Source organism: Micromys minutus (assembly GCF_963924665.1).
Source record: "Micromys minutus genome assembly, chromosome: 21".
Classification (NCBI taxonomy): Eukaryota; Metazoa; Chordata; class Mammalia; order Rodentia; family Muridae; genus Micromys; species Micromys minutus.
The window spans coordinates 23,946,207-23,967,405 of NC_137956.1; the positions used below are offsets into that span (position 1 = coordinate 23,946,207).

At 35.8% G+C, this 21,199-nt stretch overlaps 1 protein-coding gene and 1 long non-coding RNA gene across 2 annotated transcripts in view; both read right to left on the reverse strand.

The window, feature by feature from the left end:
- Window positions 1-276: 276 nt before the first annotated feature.
- On the reverse strand, window positions 277-1,838 carry LOC308434557 (shugoshin 1-like; the record flags this gene model as incomplete). Its single annotated transcript, XM_080934867.1, is given in 3 exon segments — window positions 277-1,386; window positions 1,390-1,817; window positions 1,820-1,838. Coding segments are annotated over 3 exon segments (1,557 nt in total).
- Window positions 1,839-13,114: 11,276 nt separating this feature from the next.
- LOC308433914 overlaps window positions 13,115-21,199 on the reverse strand; it is a 39,111-nt gene continuing 31,026 nt past the window's right edge. The window contains exons 2-5 of the long non-coding RNA XR_013975458.1: window positions 20,117-20,623; window positions 15,983-16,048; window positions 14,733-14,766; window positions 13,115-13,883 (exon numbers count right to left, since the gene is read on the reverse strand). This is a non-coding gene — a long non-coding RNA (uncharacterized lncRNA). The remainder of the gene's footprint in view (window positions 13,884-14,732; window positions 14,767-15,982; window positions 16,049-20,116; window positions 20,624-21,199) is intronic.

Below are 21,199 nucleotides of genomic sequence, written 5' to 3' on the forward strand. Positions count from 1 at the left end.
GAATCCTCACCAACTTATGGTATGTCTTACTGTGGTGTTCAGGTTTAGAAAAGATCTACACCCTATGTAAGTTTTCTACTCTGCAAGTATTCCGCTTAAGGGAATAAAAGATGTCTGAGAAGTTTTGGATGTTGGTAGTAATCCATAAAGTATAGGTCTAAGGGACAGTCCTGACCCAGAGTCTGATGAGGGAAGCTCTGCCCTTTGCACACTGTCTCATAACACTCTATTAGACAAAAGAGAAGGATCACCTTCAACAGTATCCAATCAAACAAGTCACTGCGTTTTCTTTCTTCTTTTAGCATGCCTCATATCCTTTTTCTGCTTGAAAACAGGAGAATTCAAGAAACACAAGTCTGTGAAAGGGTCCCCTCTTCTTAGCTTCGAAATGAGTGTTGGCTCTTTATAGCTTGTGATGGTGCTACACCGGCGTTTACTCAGGGACACTGCTGGGCTGTCTTCATGCTGTTTTGAAGTCAGAGAAAGCTTCCTGATTTTCACTATAGGATGCCACAGGATATTGGTGACATCCTTTAGGCTACAATAAGGTGACTGTTGAGTCTCAGGTGGGGTACCAGTAGAAGCTGTAGATGGCAGCATCTCCTCCATCTCTTTTTCCTCTGGGCACTTCAGTCCTCTTTTAGGCCTGGTAACTGGCCTATCTGAGTCTGTGTTGTCTTGCAAGCTCTTGTAAGGAGGCAGGTAGAGGTCATCAGACTCACCCTCAGAAGTACTGCATTCAAGGACACTCACTTCTGCACCGTCAGTTTCTCGGTTGAAGTCGCTGCTCACTTTTTGTCGGAATGGGGTGTGGTGAACACGTTCTTTTACATTAAAATCATAAGCATCACTGGAACTGATACGCTCACCCCGTGTAGGTGGTAAAGCCTGCTTATTTTTGCCTTTGTTGCCCTTACTTCTCAATGAGGATTTTGACTTGCATCTCTGGTTGGTTCTTTTCTCTGCTCTTCTTTTTTGTGTACGTTTATGCTCGCTTTCTATTTGTTCAGGTTTAGATGATAAAATGACTTCCTGTGTTTTAGTAATCTCTGATGGGTTAATCAGTCTATAGCATAAATCAGTTTGGTCTTTGTTCCACAGACAAGCATTTTGTTCTACATTTTCAAGTCTATGCAGGGTTATGGTTAGGTCTCTACATCTATCTGTTTTAACTTCCAAGGACTGCTCCACTGTTGAACTGGCTTTACAATCCTCTAAGGCAATGGAGTTACTTGTATTACTAAAATCTTTCCTTGAGTGTTGGCGGAAAGATACAGTTCTAGGTAAGATTTCATCAGTAGAGTTGACTTTGCCTGAATCAAAATCACAACCCAGTGTCTCTGGTGTAACAATAGGACTTGTAACAGTAGGACTTGGTTCTGTGGTTTAGTAGAAACAGTCAGTTTCTTCAAGAGCAATTTGCTCTAAGGTTTTCACAGACGAGTCCCTGGTCGTATTGTCACTGCTGGAGACTACTTCTGAGGGACATCCTTTCCAGTTCTGAGCAGAGTCTTTGAGTTGCTGGGAGGCCAGCGTCTTCTTCAGTGTGTGCAGCTGACATGTGAGGAAGTAGCACTCTCTTCTTAGCTGCAGGATGGTGTCCTGAGCGTCTCTCACTTTGGATTTCTCATTTTCCAAAGCCAACACTAACAACTTGTTGTTATCTTGGTAATACTTCAGCAATGTGGAAGTGTTAGTGGGTACTTGGCATGGTGCAACAATTAAGGACTTGCGCTTGCCAATCTCCGCCAAGTTCTTATTCCTTTTTTCTTTCATCCGCTTCTTAATGTCTTCAAGAGTATCTTGAAAGGACCTTTCTGACACCTTTCCTTAACCATCTTTGTTTCAAAAACAATAATTTTGATTTTTCAGCTTAGAAATATTAAGAGTCAGGTGTTGTAGAATAATCCAAGCTACTAAAAAAGTTAAGGCAGGTGGATCACAGACTCAAGCTTGGACTACATACTGAAATTTATCTCGGCCGCTCAAAGTCGGGGCGAGCTGCAGCAGCGTCCCGCTTCCCGCGCAGCCCGCAGCTACCGCCGCCCCATGGTGATCATTCTTGGCACACAACTGTTTTCCAATCCTAATAGTCTTCTCCAATTTTTGTTGGTGGCCATAATACAAGACTACAGTCATAGAAGTTGTGATTCTGCTGTTTGATAGAAGTATAAAACAGACAAAAACAAAACAAAACAAAAACAACTTTTCTCTCACATTTTATTTCTGTTCTAAATTTTAAAAAGACAATCTAGGAACTCAACTCTGTTCTAAAACCTGAGTGAACCTCTGCTTATACTCTGAAGATGATTTATCCTTTATTACTATATCACACTGAAATTTTGAACATGCTTCTTCATCATGTAGATATATATCTATGAGTGACTACTTTGTCACATTAGATAGCCATTTTGTACTAATTCTGAAGTAATTGGCTTTTACTCATTCTGTGTTATTGACACAACTGCACGAAGAACAATCTTCTTGATAGTGCAAATTAGGCTATTACTATTATGATATGACATGATGCGAATATCATATTACTTAAAAACACTAATAATTTCTTGGATTATGTTTTGTTTTTCTTCAACCAATTGTAGAAGGAAGAAATAGACCCTCATCTCATATTGTTCACCAAACATAAGTTTAAATGCATAGACCCAAATGTAAAGCTCAGAGTTTCATACAACCAGAACAAAGCATGTGAGGCCCCACTTATCAGTTGGACTGCCAGAGCTATCAGCATTCTGTTCAGAAAATGCTTCCCTGTGCTACTGTGTTCAAAAATATTTCCCACTTTTTCTTCTAACCAGGTTCACTGTATCTGACTGTATGTTGAGATCTTTGGTGCATTTAGATTTGAGTTTGTGCCGGGTGATCGTGAACTATTTGCACCTTTCTGCATGTAACCATTCAATTTAACCTGCAGCATTTGTTAAATATTCTGTCATTTTTTTCCAGTGTGTATTTTTTCGCTTCTTAAAAAAAAAAATTTTTGTAGGTGTCTGAACTTATGTCTGCTTCTTCAATTTAATTACATTGTTTTATTTATCATTTTATGCTAATATCATGCTTTTTTCCCCTCCTTCTTCTATTCCTCCTTCTTCCAAATATAGCTCAGAAGTACCATTCAAGGTCAGGGATGGGGTTGCCTCATGCAGTTCTTTTATTATTCTGGATTGTTTTAAGCTATCTTGGGTAATTTTTGTTTCCATGTGAAGCTGAAAATTTGTACTTTCAATATTTGTGAAGAATTAAGTTGGAATTTTATAAAAATCGTATTGAATCTGAGATATATTTACTATGTTAACACTACTAGTCTGTGAGCGTGGGAGCTCATTCCATCCTCTGATATCTTCTTTAAAATTTTTCTTCAATATCTTAAGGTTCTTATTATACGAATCTTTTGCTTGGTTGATTAGAATCACCCCCAAGATATTTTATTAAATGTTATTGAGGCTATTGTGGAAGATATTGTTTCTCTGATTTCTTTCTCAATCTACTTGTCATTTGTATATAGGCGGCTACTGGTATTGGTGTTTTCATTTTGTGTCCTGCTACTTTGCTGAAAGTGTTTTTCAGCTATATGATATTCAAGTGGCATTTTAAGGTCATTTATGCATACTTCTCTATCATACCGAAAAACAAAAAAAAAAAAGAAAAGAGAAGAAGAAGAAGACTGTGATTCCTTTTGTTCCAACTACTAATCTTTGGATTTCCGCATTTGTCTTATTTTTCTAGCAAAGACTTCAAGTACTTTACTGAATATGTATAAGAAGAGTGGACAACCGTTTCTTATTCCTGATTGTAGTAAAAATGCTTTGCGTTTCTGTTAATTATGTTGATGTTGGCTGTTAGCTTGCTGTAAATTGTCTTTATTATATTAAATCCTGTCCCTTGTCTCTCTGGTCTCTCTAGTTTGTCATCAAGGAGTATTGGATTTGTTAAAGGACCTCTTATTATCCAACTGAGATGATCTGGTACCTGTTGTATTTTGGTTTGTTTATATGGTGGATTAAATTTATTGATTTACATATGTTAAACAATCTCTGCATTTTTGAGTTGAAGCCTATTTGAACACGGTAGACGGTTGACGTGTTTTTAGATTCAGTTTACAATCATTTTATTGAAATTTTTGTTTCTATATTCATCAGAAATATTGTTTTGTAATTTTTGTTCTTCATTGTGTCTCTATTTTGTTTAGGCATCAGAATAACTATTGGCCTAAAAAAAGAGTTGTTCTTATATTTTAATCATTTTTTATTCCTTTCCTAGCCTTGCTACACACCAATTATATGTTTTCCATAACTCTCAATATAAAATAAAACAAACATTTATAAATTAAAATAATAATAAATAAAAAAATAACAAACCAAAACAAAAGAAAGCAACATATCCACAAAACATAACATGAAGTTTGTTTAGTGTTGATCAACTACTTCTGGACCTAGGACATGCCCTTAAATGGTGGTGTTATGCCCAGTTACACATCATAGGTGGAAAGTGATTTTCCTTTTGCCAACAAGTATCAATTGCATATTATAAAATTTGTGCATCAGGGCATAACTCAATCTTTATCAGCAAAGCTTCTCTTGCAGTAGATAGAATTTTACTCGACACTGTACAGAAGGAGGAATACTTTGTGATACTCAATCATAAATGGGATGTCTTCATTAAACTCCTCCCCTCAAACTAAGGGTTCCATAAGTGGAAAAGGAGGCAAAAAGATTATAAGAGATGTAGGTGGTTGATTACTTCCAGGGAATGGTGTCTTTTATACATACTAGTATTAAGAACATACAAACTCACAGAAACTGTGCAGGTATATTTCAGTTCTGTACAGGTTCAAGCAAGGGGTAGTCTCAGCATTGAGAAAGGGAAGTGGTTACAGGGTTTTATCTCTAACTAAAGCTGAGTTTTCTATAGTCACTTCTTAGCACTGTGATCATTTATGAATCACTCCAGTAAATTCTACTCAACACCAAAAAAAAAAAAATTGAAAAACAAAAAAATCCAAAACAAACATATATGACCAAGCCCAACATCAGTAATAATCTGTGAACATAATCATACATATTTAGAAATAATTCTAGTCTTCACATTATTTTCATTTAGCAAAATAACAGTAGATTCTTGGCTATTGCCTAATGTATATGCCATTTATAAGCTTTGGACAGGACTTGTATAGTACCAGATACTAATTACCTTGGGTAGAATCAGCCTTAAATCTAATCAGTTGGTTCTAGCATCCACAGGTGCTATGCTCCATTGTGTCTAGTGTACTGACCATATAATCTGTAAGTATGTTTCCAAGATGGACCATTGATGACAATTCTCCACATCTTGCAAAATGCTTTTAAGCACTGTGACAGCTAACCAGCATTGAAGAGTCTAGCACAGCTGCTGCATGATTTCTTCATGCTGTAGAATCAAAATATGTAATATTTTACCAAAATATTGTACCATCTAGTTCTGCCATGCAAATGGCAGCAGTCACAATGCCCATGTTTTCAAGAGGATGACTTGGGGACCTGTGTAGTCCCCAACTAATAGGAAGTATAGTCCACTCATGCATCTGAGATGTTAATTTAGTATTTTTATGATATCTGGAGTCTTTCCACTTTTCAGGCTATTTTTGTTGACAAATGGCAGATTTATTAGAAAAAGAAAGACAGTGTTCTCTTCTTCAGGAATTTTTAATCACCTATCAAAACAATATGATTCTTTGTGCTTTGTGGGCACAAAAATGAGCCTCACTGCTAAGTAAATAAAATGAAGAGACAAGAGTCCCTGAATGCTCTCCAGATCCCTTTTCCTTTTGTGTATCAGTTATAATGACTCCTGGATGTCTTGTTCTACAAACATGTATGTACATTCATATCCTGTTGGAGTCAGCCAGCAGGAGGCCAGGGAGCAAGCTTGGTTACATCTATAACTAGGACATTCATTACCAAGATCATCAAGGGTAGGTCTGACAGTCAGCTTCAACGACTATACCGTGACATCTGCTCTTGAGTTCTAGTGCTATATTCCTCTCTCCCTGCTCTCTGAAGCTGGTCATAGGGTTTATCTGTCAACAATCTTGGAAGAAATACACTGTCACTTGTAGTTCTCATACTTTATTTTATAAATGCTTTTCCTGCAAATTTGTCCATGTAGGACATGTGGCCCACAGAGCCTAGAATGAAACCTGGAAACCATTGGAAAAGGAATTGGAACTTTTGGATGCTGCCCCAAGGATGCCAGTAAAGAAATCTTTTGGTTTTTCTATGGTTTTGTTAAAGGTATTCATATTTTAAGAACAGGCAATATTTTTCTGGTTAGATAAAAATTCTCTGGTAGTTGCATTATGTTCAACATTTTCAGTTAATTTGTTTTAAAATATTGAAAAAGTAAATGAATTAATAATACATGTATATGATATGCAATTAATATATTACAAGTTAATAAGTGTCAAAATAATCATTTTATCAAAAGTTTTCTGTCAATTCTATTCAATAAATGCATGTATTGCAAACAAAATTACATATTTGACCTGAAGATATGTGAAAACACACACACAGACACAGACACACACACACACACACACACACACACACACACACACACACACAGACAGATAAATTCACACGCCAAGTTAAGCCAGTTATTCTAGACCTTGGGTTTTTTTCATAATATATTGTAATTTCTATATTATGACATCAGTTACATTAAAAGCTACATAAACCTTCTGAGTTCTATTTTTTATTATTTATAGTTAACACATATTAATAGTGTCAATAAAAAGTCACCAGAAGTGAATAAGATAAACTTAAATCTAGATTATATAGTGTCCCTTGTGATCTTTGACTGTGCTCACCTTTTAAAACTGTAAAGAGAGTTCATCAGAGGACATTAAGAAAGTCTTACTTATACTTGGACTATCAGATAGGAATGGTAAGATTCTTTTAATTGTCACTTAGAAAAGAGTTTTCCACACACAGTTCTCCCTCTTTCCAAGATAGAAGATAGAGGGACTGCAGGCCAGAGAAGATAAGAATAAGGTCAATAGCATATAAGAGCAAAAATTAATTTTGAAGAATATTTTATTATCAAAGGATATTTCAGAATTCTATACACAATGTGCTAACCATGATGACAAAGCTCACATTATGATTGAAATAAAGTACAGCATATGCCATGAGCCTAAAATATACTGAGGGGCTGCAGTCAGAGTCCTTATAGATTAAGAATGCAGGAAGAGAGAAGAATTCTAAAAACTGAAAGCAGTGCGTATTCTGGAAAGAAGTCTGTCACTTGGAAACATTAGCTTTCACAAAAGAAAATGGAACAGAAAGAACTTGAGAAAATTAGCTAAAAACCACACAGTAATAAAAATAGAAAGCTATTTTCCAATATATACAAAGAACTCCAGAAGTTAGACTCAAGAGAATCAATCAATCCTATTAAAAATAAGCTTGCAAACTAAATCCAAGAACACATCAAAAGGATAATTTACCACAATTAAGTAGGCTTCATCTCTGGGATAAAGGGATGGTTTAATATATGGAAATCAATCAACGTAATCTACCATATTAACAAACTCAAAGAAAAAAAAAAACCACATGGTCGTCTCACTAGATGCTGAGAAAGCATTTGACGAAATTCAGCACCCCTTCATGTTAAAAGTCTTGGATAAAGCAGGAATCCAAGGCCCATACCAAAACATAATAAAAGAAATATACAGCAAACCAATAGCCAACATCAAACTTAACGATGAGAAACTTGAAGCAATCCCACTAAAATTGGGAACTAGACAAGGCTATCCATTATCCCCCTACCTATTCAACATAGTACTGGAAATCCTGGCCGGAGCAATTAGACAGCAAAAGGAAATCAAAGGGATACAAATTGGAAAGGAAGAAGTAAAACCATCACTGTTTGCAGATGACATGATAGTGTACATAAGTGACCCCAAAAAATTTCACCAGAGAATTTCTACAGCTGATAAACAAGTTCAGCAAAGTGGCTGGATATAAAATTAACTTACACAAATCAGTAGCCTTCCTCTACTCAAAGGACAAATGTGGAAAAAAAATTAGGGAAAAGATACCCTTCACAATACTCATTAAAAAATTTGAAATACCTTGGTGTGACTCTAACTAAGCAAGTGAAGGACCTGTATGACAAGAACTTCAAACCTCTAAAGAAGGAAATCGAGGAAGATCTCAGAAAATGGAAAGATCTCCCATGCTCATGGACTGGAAGGATCAACATTGTAAAAATGGCCATCTTACCAAAAGCAATCTACAGATTCAATGCAATCCCAATCAATATTCCAACCAAATTCTACATAGAGAAGGAAAGAGCAATGTGCAATTTTATCTGGAATAACAAAAGACCAAGAATACCAAAATCCATCCTCAACAACAAGAAGACATCTGCAGGAATCACTGTCCCTGACCTCAAGCTATATTACAAGGCAATTGTGATAAAAACTATATGGTACTGGTATGGAGATAGGAATGTGGATCAATGGAATAAAATAGAAGATCCAGAAATGAGCCTTCACATATATGGTCACTTGATTTTTGACAAAGGAGCTATAAACTTTCAATGGAAAAAAGACAGTCTATTCTACAAATGGTGTTGGTCCAATTGGCACTCAGCATGCAGAATAATGAAAATAGACCCTTTCTTTTCTCCTTGTACAAAGTTCAAGTGCAAGTGGGTCAAAGATCTCCATAATATACCAGGTCCACTGAAACTGTTAGAAGAGAAATTAGGGGAAACCTTAGAACGCATAGGCACATGAGAAATTTCCTGAACAAAACACCAGTGGCTCATGATCTAAGGTCAATTTTGACAAATGGGACTTAATGATATTTCAAACATTCTGTAAGGCTAAGGACACTGTCCAGAAAACAAAGCAGCAGCCAACAGAGTGGGAAAAGATCTTTACTAACCCCACATCAGATAGAGACCTAATATCCAAGGTATACAAGAACTCAAGAAGTTACATACCAGAGAATCAAACAACCCTATTAAAAAGTGGGGTACAGAGCTAAACAAAAAGTTCTCAATTAAGAAATATCGAATGGCTGAGAAGCCTCTAAGGAAGTCCTGGACATCCTTAACCATCAGGGAAATGCAAATCAAAAACAACCTTGAGATTCCACCTCACACCAATCAGAACGGCTAAGATCAAAAAATTCAGATTACTGCAGATGCTGGCAAGGATGCAGAGAAAGAGAAACACTTCTCTATGGTTGATGGGGTTATATACTGGTACAACCACTCTGGAAACCGGTCAGGTGTTTTCTCAGAAAATTGGACATAGTACTACCTGAAGACCGAGTTATTCCACTTCTGCGCATATACCCCAGAGTTACTACACTATACAACAAAGACACATGAACCACAAAGTTCATAGAAGCTCTATTTATAATAGCCAGAAGCTGGAAAGAACCCAGATATCCTTCAGTAGTTGAATGAATACAAAAATTGTGGTATGGTATATTTATGCAATGGAGTACTACTCAGCTATCAGAAACAATGACTATGAAATTCTTAAGAAAATGGATTCATCTAGAGAATATTATCTTGAGTGAGGTAATCCAGTCACAAAAGAACAGTCATTGATAATTGGATACTAATCCCAGAGAGCTCTGAACACCCCAGAAACAACTTACAGACTATATGAAGTTCAAGAAAAACAAAGGTCCAAAAATAAATAAAAGAAAATTTATTATGCTTAATTTTTACACACCAAGAAATCTTTGACTCTTTTCAGGTTATATCTTGTTTTACATGTACTTTATGCTCATTGTAACTAGTAAGATTTTAAGGTATACTATCAAACCTTTAAATATCAAGTAGTAACAAAAATGTATTCATATACTTTTATGCAAAAATGCTTTTTAAAATCTGTACATTAATTTTTGTTTTTTAAAATAAAGTTGTTCAATTAAAAATAATAATAATAATAAAAAGATACCAAGCTAAACAAAGAATTCTCAACTAAGGAATATTGAATGGCTGAGAAGAACTTAAAGAAATGTTCAACATCCCTAGTCATCAGGGAAATGCAAATCAAAACAACCCTGAGATTCTACCTCACACCAGTCAGAATGTCTAAGATCAAGAACTCATGTGACAACCGATGTTGGTGAAGATGTGGAGAAAGAGGAACACTCCTCCACTGTTGAGGTTGTAAGCTGGTACTACTAGTCTGGAAATCAGTATGGCAGTTTCTCAGAAAAGTGGATATAATACTAACTGAGGACCCAACTATACCACTTCTGGGCATATACCCAAAAGAAGTTCCAACATCTAACAAGCATTCATGTTCCACTATGTTCTTAGCAGCCTTATTTATAATAACCAGAAGCTAAAAAAAACCCGGATGTCCTTCAACAGAGGTATGGATACAGAAAGTATGGTACATCTACACAATGGAGTACTACTCAGCTGTTATAAACAATGACTTTATGAAATCCCCAAGAAAATGAGGGAACTTGAAGCTATCATCCTGAGTTAGGTAACCAGTTACAAAGGAACACTCATAGTATATACTCACTCAAAAGAGGATTCTAGCCCAAATGCTCAGAATATCCAAGAAACCATCCACAGAAATTAAGAAGCTCAAAGAGAAGGAAGACCAGAAGGTGGATGCCTCAGTCCTTCTTAGAAGGGAGAACAAAACATTCATGGGAGGGAATAGTGGGACAAATAGAGAAGCAGGGATTGGAGAAGAAATCATCCAGAGACTGCCGCTCCTGGGGATCCATCCAGTATGTAGCCACTAAACTTACTGTTTTAGTTTAGTAAAATGGGGACCCCAGTAAAGAAAGTAGAGAAAGGACTGAAGGAGCTGAAAGGGTCTGAAACACAAGAGGAAGAACAAAATTATCAAGTAACTAAAGCCACCATAGCTTCCAGGGAATAAAACACCAACCAATGAGTACACATAAAGAGACCCATGGCTCCAGGGGCATATGCAGCAGAGGACAGCATTCTGTGGCATCAATGGCAGGAGAGGCCTTTGGTCCAGTGAATGCTTGTCTTTCCAGTGTAGGGGAATGTCAAGGCACTGAGCAGGGAGAGGGTGGTTGGGAGAGGGAGCACCTTCATGGAGGTAATGGGTGTGGGAGGGGAGATGAGATTGGGGGAAATGTAAATACAAATATTATGCAATAAAAACAAAAAAATCAGATAATGGACATAATTATGGTATATGGATGTTAGCTATCAGTCGCACCTCTTGCTAGTCAAGTGACAACAGCAAAGTTATTTTAATTTCATAGATGCCAAGTTCCTCATGTTCATTCAGTGTTAGCAAAACAAGCCCATGCCTTGAGTCTTTTGTAGGATTGAAATACAGCTCCACAAATAGCATTATTTCTTGAGGCAAGACAGAAAGACACAGGTTGGTGAACCTTGTGATGGGAAATAGAGTCTAAATTTGGACAGAATACCAATAGTCATTAGCAAGTTAAAGTCAGTGAGGAAAAAAAAACAAAACAAATACAAACAAGCAAACAAACAAACCCAATGGTTGAGTTTAGAGAACTCTACTGCAGCGGGCACCGAGCAGAGATGTGCAGTGAACACAGTGTGCCTGGCCAGCATACAGAAGAGATGTGCAGTGAACACAGTGTGCCTGGCCAGCATACTTGGAAACTGCTAAGTATGTGCTTAGAGCATTGTTTTGCTTGTGTGGGACAGCAAAGTCCTATGCTGTTAGATTTTGGGACTTTCTTCCTAGGTTTTAAATGGCAACAGTCATAGATGGAATAAGTGACTGTTGTATTCACGCTGAATATATGCTTATATCTCATAGATATAGACTACTGTCACCTTAACTGCTAAGCATCATATTGCAAAAGATACAATAGTCAACTGGTAAACCGAAACCAAAAAGAGGGAGGGAGGGGGAAAATATAAATCTCTAATATATGTGAGAAAAATGAAATGTTTGCATTTATCTTTGGGCAGTAGTTTGTTTATTCTGTATACATTCTATGTTTAAATTAAGGGACTTTGTTTGTATTCATGGATTTAGTACTCTGTCCTAAATGAAAGTGTAAAATTGCCCATATTGTTCCCACCTCATATTGTAACATTCCATTTAGTCATTTATGTTAACATAACAAAACAAGAACCTTCATTGCCTTGCTGTTTTGTAATCAGTGTGTCTTCTTAGAGAATTACAAAAGCCATGGGGAATTCTTCAGTCACAGAAGGTGGGGCTCACTGTTCCCTCCCTCTCTGCACTCCCAGCATGCCTTTCACTTTCTCTTCCTTTGATTGTGATGGTGTTGTTTTTCTCTGCTCTGTTCTTCTCTGGGTATGGAAGCATAAACGCTGAATTAATCCAACTTAGGTAGCCCTTAGGATAATTTTTTAAGCAGCAGGAAATGGGCTATCTAGCTGCGCAGATAATGATATCAGCTGCTTCCTTCCAAAACAACAGGTGCTTTGGCAGAAAATGTATGTCATCACACTGGGACGATGACATCAGTTCATACTTCAGCTTAATTATAAACCACCTCCATTAATCCTCCAGTAATTAAACATTTTGTGTGTATTGCAAGGTGAAATGTAATGTTAAAGGTGCCCCGTAATTCATCACAGAATTTAAGAAATAATTTTCTTCATTTTCTATGCTCAACAAAGCATATATTTACAAAATCTTTGTGCCATCCTAGAAAACTAAATATTTTCTTCTTTCAGAAAATTATAAACACAAAGGTAACTAATAAAATGTAACATTTTTTATGTGTAGTATTCATTTAATGATACAAGGAATAAAGTAGCTAATGCAGGCTAGACATGATTTAGAATTAATAAAATGCCTCTTTAATTGTCTAAAATATTCAATATTTGATGATCCTAAATTATTACTATTTTAGTTTTTTATTTCAATATCAAATTTGAAATATGCTTATTTGTATTTTAATAAAAATATCTAAACTAGTTAAACTGTGAGTGTCATAAACATTAGAAATCTAGATGCCTTCCTACACATGAAACTTTCAGTATTTAAATTTTTCATAGGAATATTTTTGTGCTATGATTAGCATAATGAAATGCCAAATGATATTATGATACATAAAACTTTTCTTGCTTCGAACTATCAATAAAATAAAAGATTACTGTATCTTCTTTTTACCGTTAAGAAGTAGGGCTGCCATGTATGGGAAACAGTTGTTATCTTCAGGGGTCACACAAGCTTCTAAGCAAATTGTTTATGAGGAATATGTGTATTTAAGGACCAGTCAAGAATCCATATACTCTTCACTTATGACCACGTAAGTCCCAGACTGTCATCTTTGAAATGAACACAGTATTTCTGCACACAGTACTTAACAGTTTGCAAACATGATTTTTGTGGGATGACAGAACAGTGTTTAATACAAATGTTCCTGTTAAGAAGTAACCGCTCCTGAAGATCTTAGTTCTTCTCTGTCTATCCATTAAAAGTCCACCTTTGGATAGAAATGGAGTAAACTCTGGGGTATTGCCAAGTACACCATTCACTCTTTATCACAAAGCTGGCATAACAAGCTGCAGAAAATTGTTCTTAAACAGATTAGTTTTGAAAAACATAAACAGTTAACAAGACTTTCTTTGTAGATGAAAAATGAATAATCCATCTAATCATTTTATTTTTTACAAGTGAAACTTAGGCTGGATTTTCTTCTACTTTTTTTTCTTTTTCTTCTTCTTTTTGTTTTGTTTTGTTTTGTGGATTTAGCTGGAGCATTTGGGGGAGCATATGGAGCTCTCTGCAGCGCCACGGGACCACGCGGTTATGAAATCTGATCAGTGCCTCCCGAGTGACAGCTGTGTCTTTACACCATCAGAAAATTTTCAGACTTCTAATTTGTCATAACTACCTCCTGTGGAAAGGAAATATGTTATGTAGCCAAACAAAAAAAATTTCAGTGTTCAGCCCTATAAACAGTTAATTCCTTAGCTTCATTTTGTGGTTTACTGATGCAACTCTCACACCAAAACCATACAGGGCCTTCAAAAGCTAGGACTAGCTACTGTTGCCTCGCCCACTCAATAAGCTTTCTCTGAAGCATCTATAGAAAGTTTCTGTCACATAGTTTAGCAGTTTAAAGACATTGTTCTTGGTTCTCAAAAACTCATTGACACCATTGATAGCTTTCTGTGTGGATTCTCTGAACACCTGTCCTCTTTTCATCAAAAAGTCTTTGGAATGATTGAATATTATGCTGTGCCTCATAAACCCTGCTTCTTTCTACATGGAGGGTCTGAAGCTGCACAGCTAAGTATTACCATTTATCAGCTCGTCATACCTTGACCCAGCTGATTAAGGAAGAAATATTTACTCTTTTCCCATTTGAACACTCATGCAGAGTTGATGTTGATAGTCTTCTTGTAGTTTCACTGTGCATAGAGACCGTGGGATGTAATTTGCATATTATTGACCCAACTATCATTGAAAATGCAACATAGCATCTACTTCTGGCCATTAGTTTGTCTGGGAGCTTTTTGCACTGTCTTCCCATTAGACAATTAAATATTCACATATACTTTCTCTTGCTAAGTATGTGAGTGTCACCACCTTTACTCTACATAAAATGAACATAAACGTCATGGTTGTCTTCAGGTTAGTTGTTAGGCATTAGGACGACATATACTCTTCCTTCATTGCTCAGAGTTTCATGCCTATTACTAACTGAAAAACAAAATCTTTTATAATATCAAGAATGACTCACATATGCAAACATCTATTCCATACTCTTCCTGTATCTGGTAGGAAACAACAAACAAATGAAATAAGTTATAGTCATTAAATAAACTTAATTTTAAATAAGTTAAATGAACTAACTAGTTCATACATCAACTGCTCAAAATGTCTTCAAGGTAGAGACAGTTTTTATTACCATTTCTAATATAATGAAACTAATATACCATTGGAGTCACAACATTTATATTAGATTTAGAGTTTGAAACCATTTTGTACTATATGGGACAAGTGATAATCAACATGAGGAAGTATGAAACACTCAGTCTTTCGATAGAATCTGAGCTTGATATTGAATAAAAGATCAATGGACATGAGTTCTACTAGTTTTTCCAATTGGCGGAGCTCATGACACTAACAATGATGCTTGCTAAGTCTTGGTTGTTATATCTTTAACATAACAGGATGTTTATCTTTGTCACAATATAATCGCATGTTCTAGATTACAATATAGAGCCATTAATGCAAACATAAATAATTTTACATATGCTACTTAACTCAAGCTGTTCTCATTTTCTTATAATTACTACTATATACATAGTTTTAATCTGACGTATATCTACAGAAGAGGAATGGTAAATCAGCCAAATAATCACATTAAATCCACAGTAACAGTCCATTCCTTTCCAACTCTACATTTATATTCATGGAATGAGTCTCTTTAAGTCTTACTTAATCTGAAGATAAAAATCATACAAATTTGGGGTTGTATAGAGTTACATTAGTAAAGTGGTTGTTCCACAAGCATGAAAACCTAAGTTTGATCCCTAAAAGCCAAATAAACATTCTTAGAAATGCTGGTGCACACTTGTAAAACCACCACTGGGGAAGTGGAGATAAGTGGATGCCTAAGTCAAGTTACCCTGACTGGAACAAACAAAAGAAAGTAGACAGCTTCAACTTACAGAAACATCATCAAAAATTGGCCTCTGTCTTCTACATGAACACAACCCACACACACACATATACAAACAAATGTGAAAGTCACAAGTTTTGCCTAATATGATAAAGCTACAGCTTTAAAAAATAACATTTTCTTTAGATGTGGATGCCAAGTCTTCAAATCATTTCTTTTCACGTCATTGATAATATGAAATGTAAATATTCTGAGAATAGATTTAACTTGTCACATTTTATATTAGATGATATGGCAAAGGGGGCATATAAGCTTTGCTGTAAGCCAGTATTGCAAGGCCTCACTAATACTATAAATCAACCCACCTGCTACATCGTATTGGGGAAAGGAGAAAGCAGTCCTGTTCTGGTCCCACAGTTAGATTCTATTTGCTGTAAAGCAAGTAATTTGATGCAAATCAGTCATACACAAATAAGACAGTACTACTATGATATTCTCAATGTTAATGGGTAGCAGTTTGATAGAAAAATGAGGCAGATACACAGAACAACTATCTGTCTGAGTAAGCACAAAACTCTGACTCTTTTATTTATTGACCCTCTCCTAAAAGGGGTTCAATAGATTTGGTTTGCTGGTTTATCACTCAAGTATCCATATTGAACACTCCATTTTTGTCTCGTATACTGGCCAACACAATGATTAAAATTGACTACAGGAGGCAAACTTTGATAAATCTAAGTCTTTGTTGTTGAGCCTACACCTAAGTTCTATCTGTATAGTCATGACTGAATAAGGAAAAGGCTAAATCGCTACCCATAGAGGCTTCCTGGTTCAATTGACTGTTGCAATCTTTTTTGTCTTGGTCACTTTAGTGAGCACTCACATAGGAAATAAATGTCTTGATTTATTTTGCCCATTCAAAGATGTTTCTATAGTAATGAAGTTGAAAGTCATACAACTTCTCAAGTAAACGAATATACCACATCTTTGACCATCCATTATAGAGTCTTATATTTAACAACTTAATTATTTTACTGCTGTGTTTGTCAAAAGAACCATGTTCTTTATTTATCCTCTCATGGAATTTTCTACAACAAGAATATGTGAGTTCAAGGCTGCAATGTGCTTGTAAGTCTCATTAGTTGAATGTCTGATTTCATGGCTTCCATTCTACTTTCAACCTAACTCTAGGACACGATTCCAGTAAGATTTTTTTTTTCCTTTTCCTCCAGTATCTAAGAGTGTGTTCCTCATTTCCTCCTGAGGCTCACCAGAGACACCTTAATATGCATATGTGTACTTAAAGACTGCTCATGGAATTTTAATTATTTTCTAAAGTGAACTAGTTGTTCTTTTCTATCTTCTCATTTCCTGTAAATCATTAATAACAGAGTTACCGACATACATATTTTTACTATAAATATGGGTATTTTCAAAAGAATTATGTTTCTAAAACCTCCTCTGGTGTCTTCTCATTTTCAGATATCAAAATTGTTGGTCATGGATCTGATTCCTATTTCTTCAGATAAGCATTGGTACTGATGTTAAGATCGTTCAACAATCTGAATAAGGTGCATCCACAATATCTAATGTGGCCTTAAAGAAAGTAAGCTGTCTTTAATAAAATTTATAAAATGACTTAGTAGAAACATACAGATTATGCTTTATTAAATAATCCCTAACTGCAGTTTTAGATAAACAGACACATCCAAAAAAGGCACAACAGTATGTCAGGTATAAATATGAAATTTTATGCTTTAATATGTGTTTAGGTAGTTACAACTGGAACATCAAGGAGGTTAATTGAAACTTAGCAAAAACAATTATATCCCTGGTGATGTTAAGAGCAACACTATAGATAGCTGAAACATATAATAGGTGCTTAATACTGTTAATTGTTAGAAATATTCCAAGTAGAAATAGAATGTATAAAACTTTTGTAAACCATTCCCAGAACAAACTGAAAATTATCTTACAAATATTGAATTACAAAGCAGATTACCATATTACAATTATCTGTTTACACCTCTCTGACTCTCTCTCTCTCTCTCTTTGGTTAGGATGCAATGTGAGGATCATGCAAGTCATGCATCATTCTTACCTTCCCCATTTCTAGTTCACCCTTAGCAAGTTTGCTCTTTTGTTTGGAAATTGTCTTGTGTGCTGCCATGCCCATGTTATTTTTGAGTCGTCACAAGACTGCAGCATTCATTTATTATCATGACACTGTTATCACTGAGGATAGTTACTGTTGACTATACTTTCAGTTTTCTACAAATTAAGGAATATTCATAACCACACGTTTGCTATTTTCTTTAGAGCACGGATATACAAAGTATCCATGATGACAAATACAGCAGACTCTGAGGCTGATAAAATACTTAACAAATGAAGATGTCTGAAGGTAGAACAGTACCAAAGGTTACAGCTCTAGAGCATGAACTACATTCTCAGCAAGTTTTCATACATAATGTTAACTCAATTAAAGAAAGAATATGAGGTGTCATTTTTAACATAAGATGGATAAGGACTCAAAAGACGCATTCTAGTTTCTTCAAGAATAATGGCTTTTAAAAATCTCTTTTTAAAATTCAGTTAGAGTTTGTGATTCCAACAGAAACATATTTATTGTTCTAGGGTTTGTGATAATTAAACACGTCCAATCTTGTTCAACCTTACCAATGAACCATAAAGAGAAAAAAAAAAGCAGTAGCAGAAAATAAAACAACAAGAAAAGAATCCCCTAGAAGAATACATGCTGGCAATATAACCAATGTTCAGTGTTAGCCCTTCTGTTGAGTATAGCATCTGAGATCAGAATCTGGCTGCTACATCAAGCTTAGTACACTATGGGATAAATCAAGCAAACTCTATGTGCACTGATCAAATTGAGATCCATTTACTGGTATATGTTTCCTGGCTTCTGCCACTGCCAGGATAATTGCCACTGCCAAAGCTGTGTGTTCAGTAAACTCAGTCAGTCAGTCCAAAAAGTCATGTGATGTTGCTGTATGGTGCCAAGCCAAGGGAAGAGTTGCTGGGTAGCATGGGAGGGGGGAAACTCATACAAATGAGCTTTTTGGCAAGAAATAATCCCCTCTGGAGGGACCCCAACCTTTTAGAGAGCATACTGCATTTTGCTAGGAACAAGTCCCAGCTGTGTTTCTTCAGAGTCATCCAGTAAGCTTTACCACCACTGATGATAGAACTCCAACAGGGGCTGAGCTTCATCTGAAGAAAACCTTCTCCCCTAAAACAAGCTTCCAAGACATCATCCAGTCTGGAAATATCTTTAGTTGCTATTTTTCTTTCTAAGTGAAACTTTCCAAATTTTCTAGTGCTTAGCCTATAGCTAAATGTTCTCTTAATTTCTCTTACTTCAAAATCAAAATGTATGAAGACTGTAAAACAGACAGGTGATAGCATTCTGATACAAAACAACAGAGATAAATTAAGTTCTTTATGGTTGAGTTTGAAGTTGTCTTAGAGTTAGTACTTGCCTTTGTCTTTTGGGTATGGATGATTTGTTCTCCTGATTTTCATTTGTAGATGCCAGGAGGCATTTCATTCATCTTGCACGCTTTTTGTAAACCAGAGCACAAGAACCTTTCATTTTTTTATCCTAGCCCTTCCAAAAATGTCTAGTTTTATTTTACCAAATTTTTATCATTATGTTGCTTTGGTATGCTTTCCTGTTGGGTCATAATTGTCTCCTTGAGAGTGTAAGAATTGCAGAACACACTGCTAAAATCCTCATTCCTTCATTCAGCTGACAGAAGACAGAATAAGAACTAAGGTGAATAAATTTAGCTTTGAAATGGTAATACTCATCTTTATTTCTGCACTATTGAAGGCCTAAAACATTTTATATAAATTTTTTAAATATTTCTTCCATTTTAAAATTTATTTTATTTTTTGTGTATTGGTATTTTGATGCATGCTTTCTATGCACCACACATGTGTTTAATCCTCATGTATGGCAAAAAAGCATATTCAGTATCCTAGAGCTGGAATTATAGATGATTGTGGGCTACCATGTAGGTGCTAGAAGTAGAAATCAGGTCCTCTGAAGGTTAAGTTATTTTTTTCATCTAGTAAGCTATTTCTCCATCCATAGAGTTTCCTTGATTCTTATGTTAATATAAATTTGATAAAATATTATGTTTGGAAATATTTATAGAAATTAAAAAGCAAATATTTTAAATACTAGTACCTCTAAAATATTATATTTTATATCTTAAAGTCTAAAAATGAGTGTTTAAATGTTCAAACATATCTGAACATAAATTACAAATTATATGATGCTTATTTCTAGACTTGAACAAATATGTTTACCTTCACTTAATTTCTTTTATTGCTGTTGTTGTTAAGCAAAAATGTGTTTTCCAAATGCAACTAAGACATAAAGTCCAGTGATATTTCTTCCAAACATTTGCAAACTAATATTCTGATATTTGATACTGTTACAAGAAATGATAGATATTTTGCAAACCACTTACCTGAACCATTTTTTTTGAAAGAAGTAGTCAATTAAAAATGTATTCAATTTGTAAATGTACCACATTTTCTGTATTCATTTCTCTGCTGAAGGATATCTTGGTTCTTTCCAGTTTCTGGCTGTTAAAAATAAGGCTGCTCTGGACAGAGTGGAGCAGTGTTATATGCGGGAGCATATTTTGGGTATATACCTAAGAGTAGTATATCTGGGTGCTCAGGTTGAATTATGTCCAATTTTCTAAGGAACAGTCAGACTGTATCAACCAACGAGACCCCCCTTCAGAGCTCCAAGGGACTAAACCACCAAGCAAAGAGTACACATTGATGGACCCATAGCTCCAGCCACATATTAGCAGAGGATGGCATTGTCTGGCATCAATAGGAGAAGAAGTGTTGCTCATGTGAAGGCTTGTTTTCTCAGTGTAGGGGGATGCCAGGGTGTTGAAGTGGTAGAGGGTCGGTGAGTGGGAAGCATTATCATAGAAGCAGGACAAATTGGAGAGAGGAAACTGGAAAAGGAGATAACATTTGAAATGTAAATATATAAACTGTCCAATAAAAAATGTAGCCAATATATTTTGGTTTTGCTTAATACTTCTGTTTTTATTTCAACACTGTAATAAACACTATTATAAAATAGCTGTAAAGTTTCTGGTATGTAATGGAACATGCAGCTAAAATAGTCAGATGCAGATATTTGCCCCTAACCAATGAACAGAAGCTGCTGACCCTTGTGGTTGAATTAGGGAAAAGCTGGAAAAGGCTGAGGAGGAGGGTGACCCTGTAGGAGGAACAGAAGTCTCATTTAACCAGGAACCCTGAGAACTCTCAGACTTTGAGCCACCAACCAGGTAACATAAACCAGTTGATATGAGGACCCGGACACATATACAGCAGAGGATTGCTGTGTCTGGGTTCATTCAGAGAAGATTCACCTAATTCTCAAGAGACTGTAGGCCTCAGGGAGTTCAGAGTTCTGCTTGTGTGGGTGGGGTGAGGACACCCCCCTGGAGAAGGAGTGAGTCAGGGAGAAAGTAGGGAATGTCAGACAGTCAGAGAGTGGACCAGAAGGGGAATAAAACCTG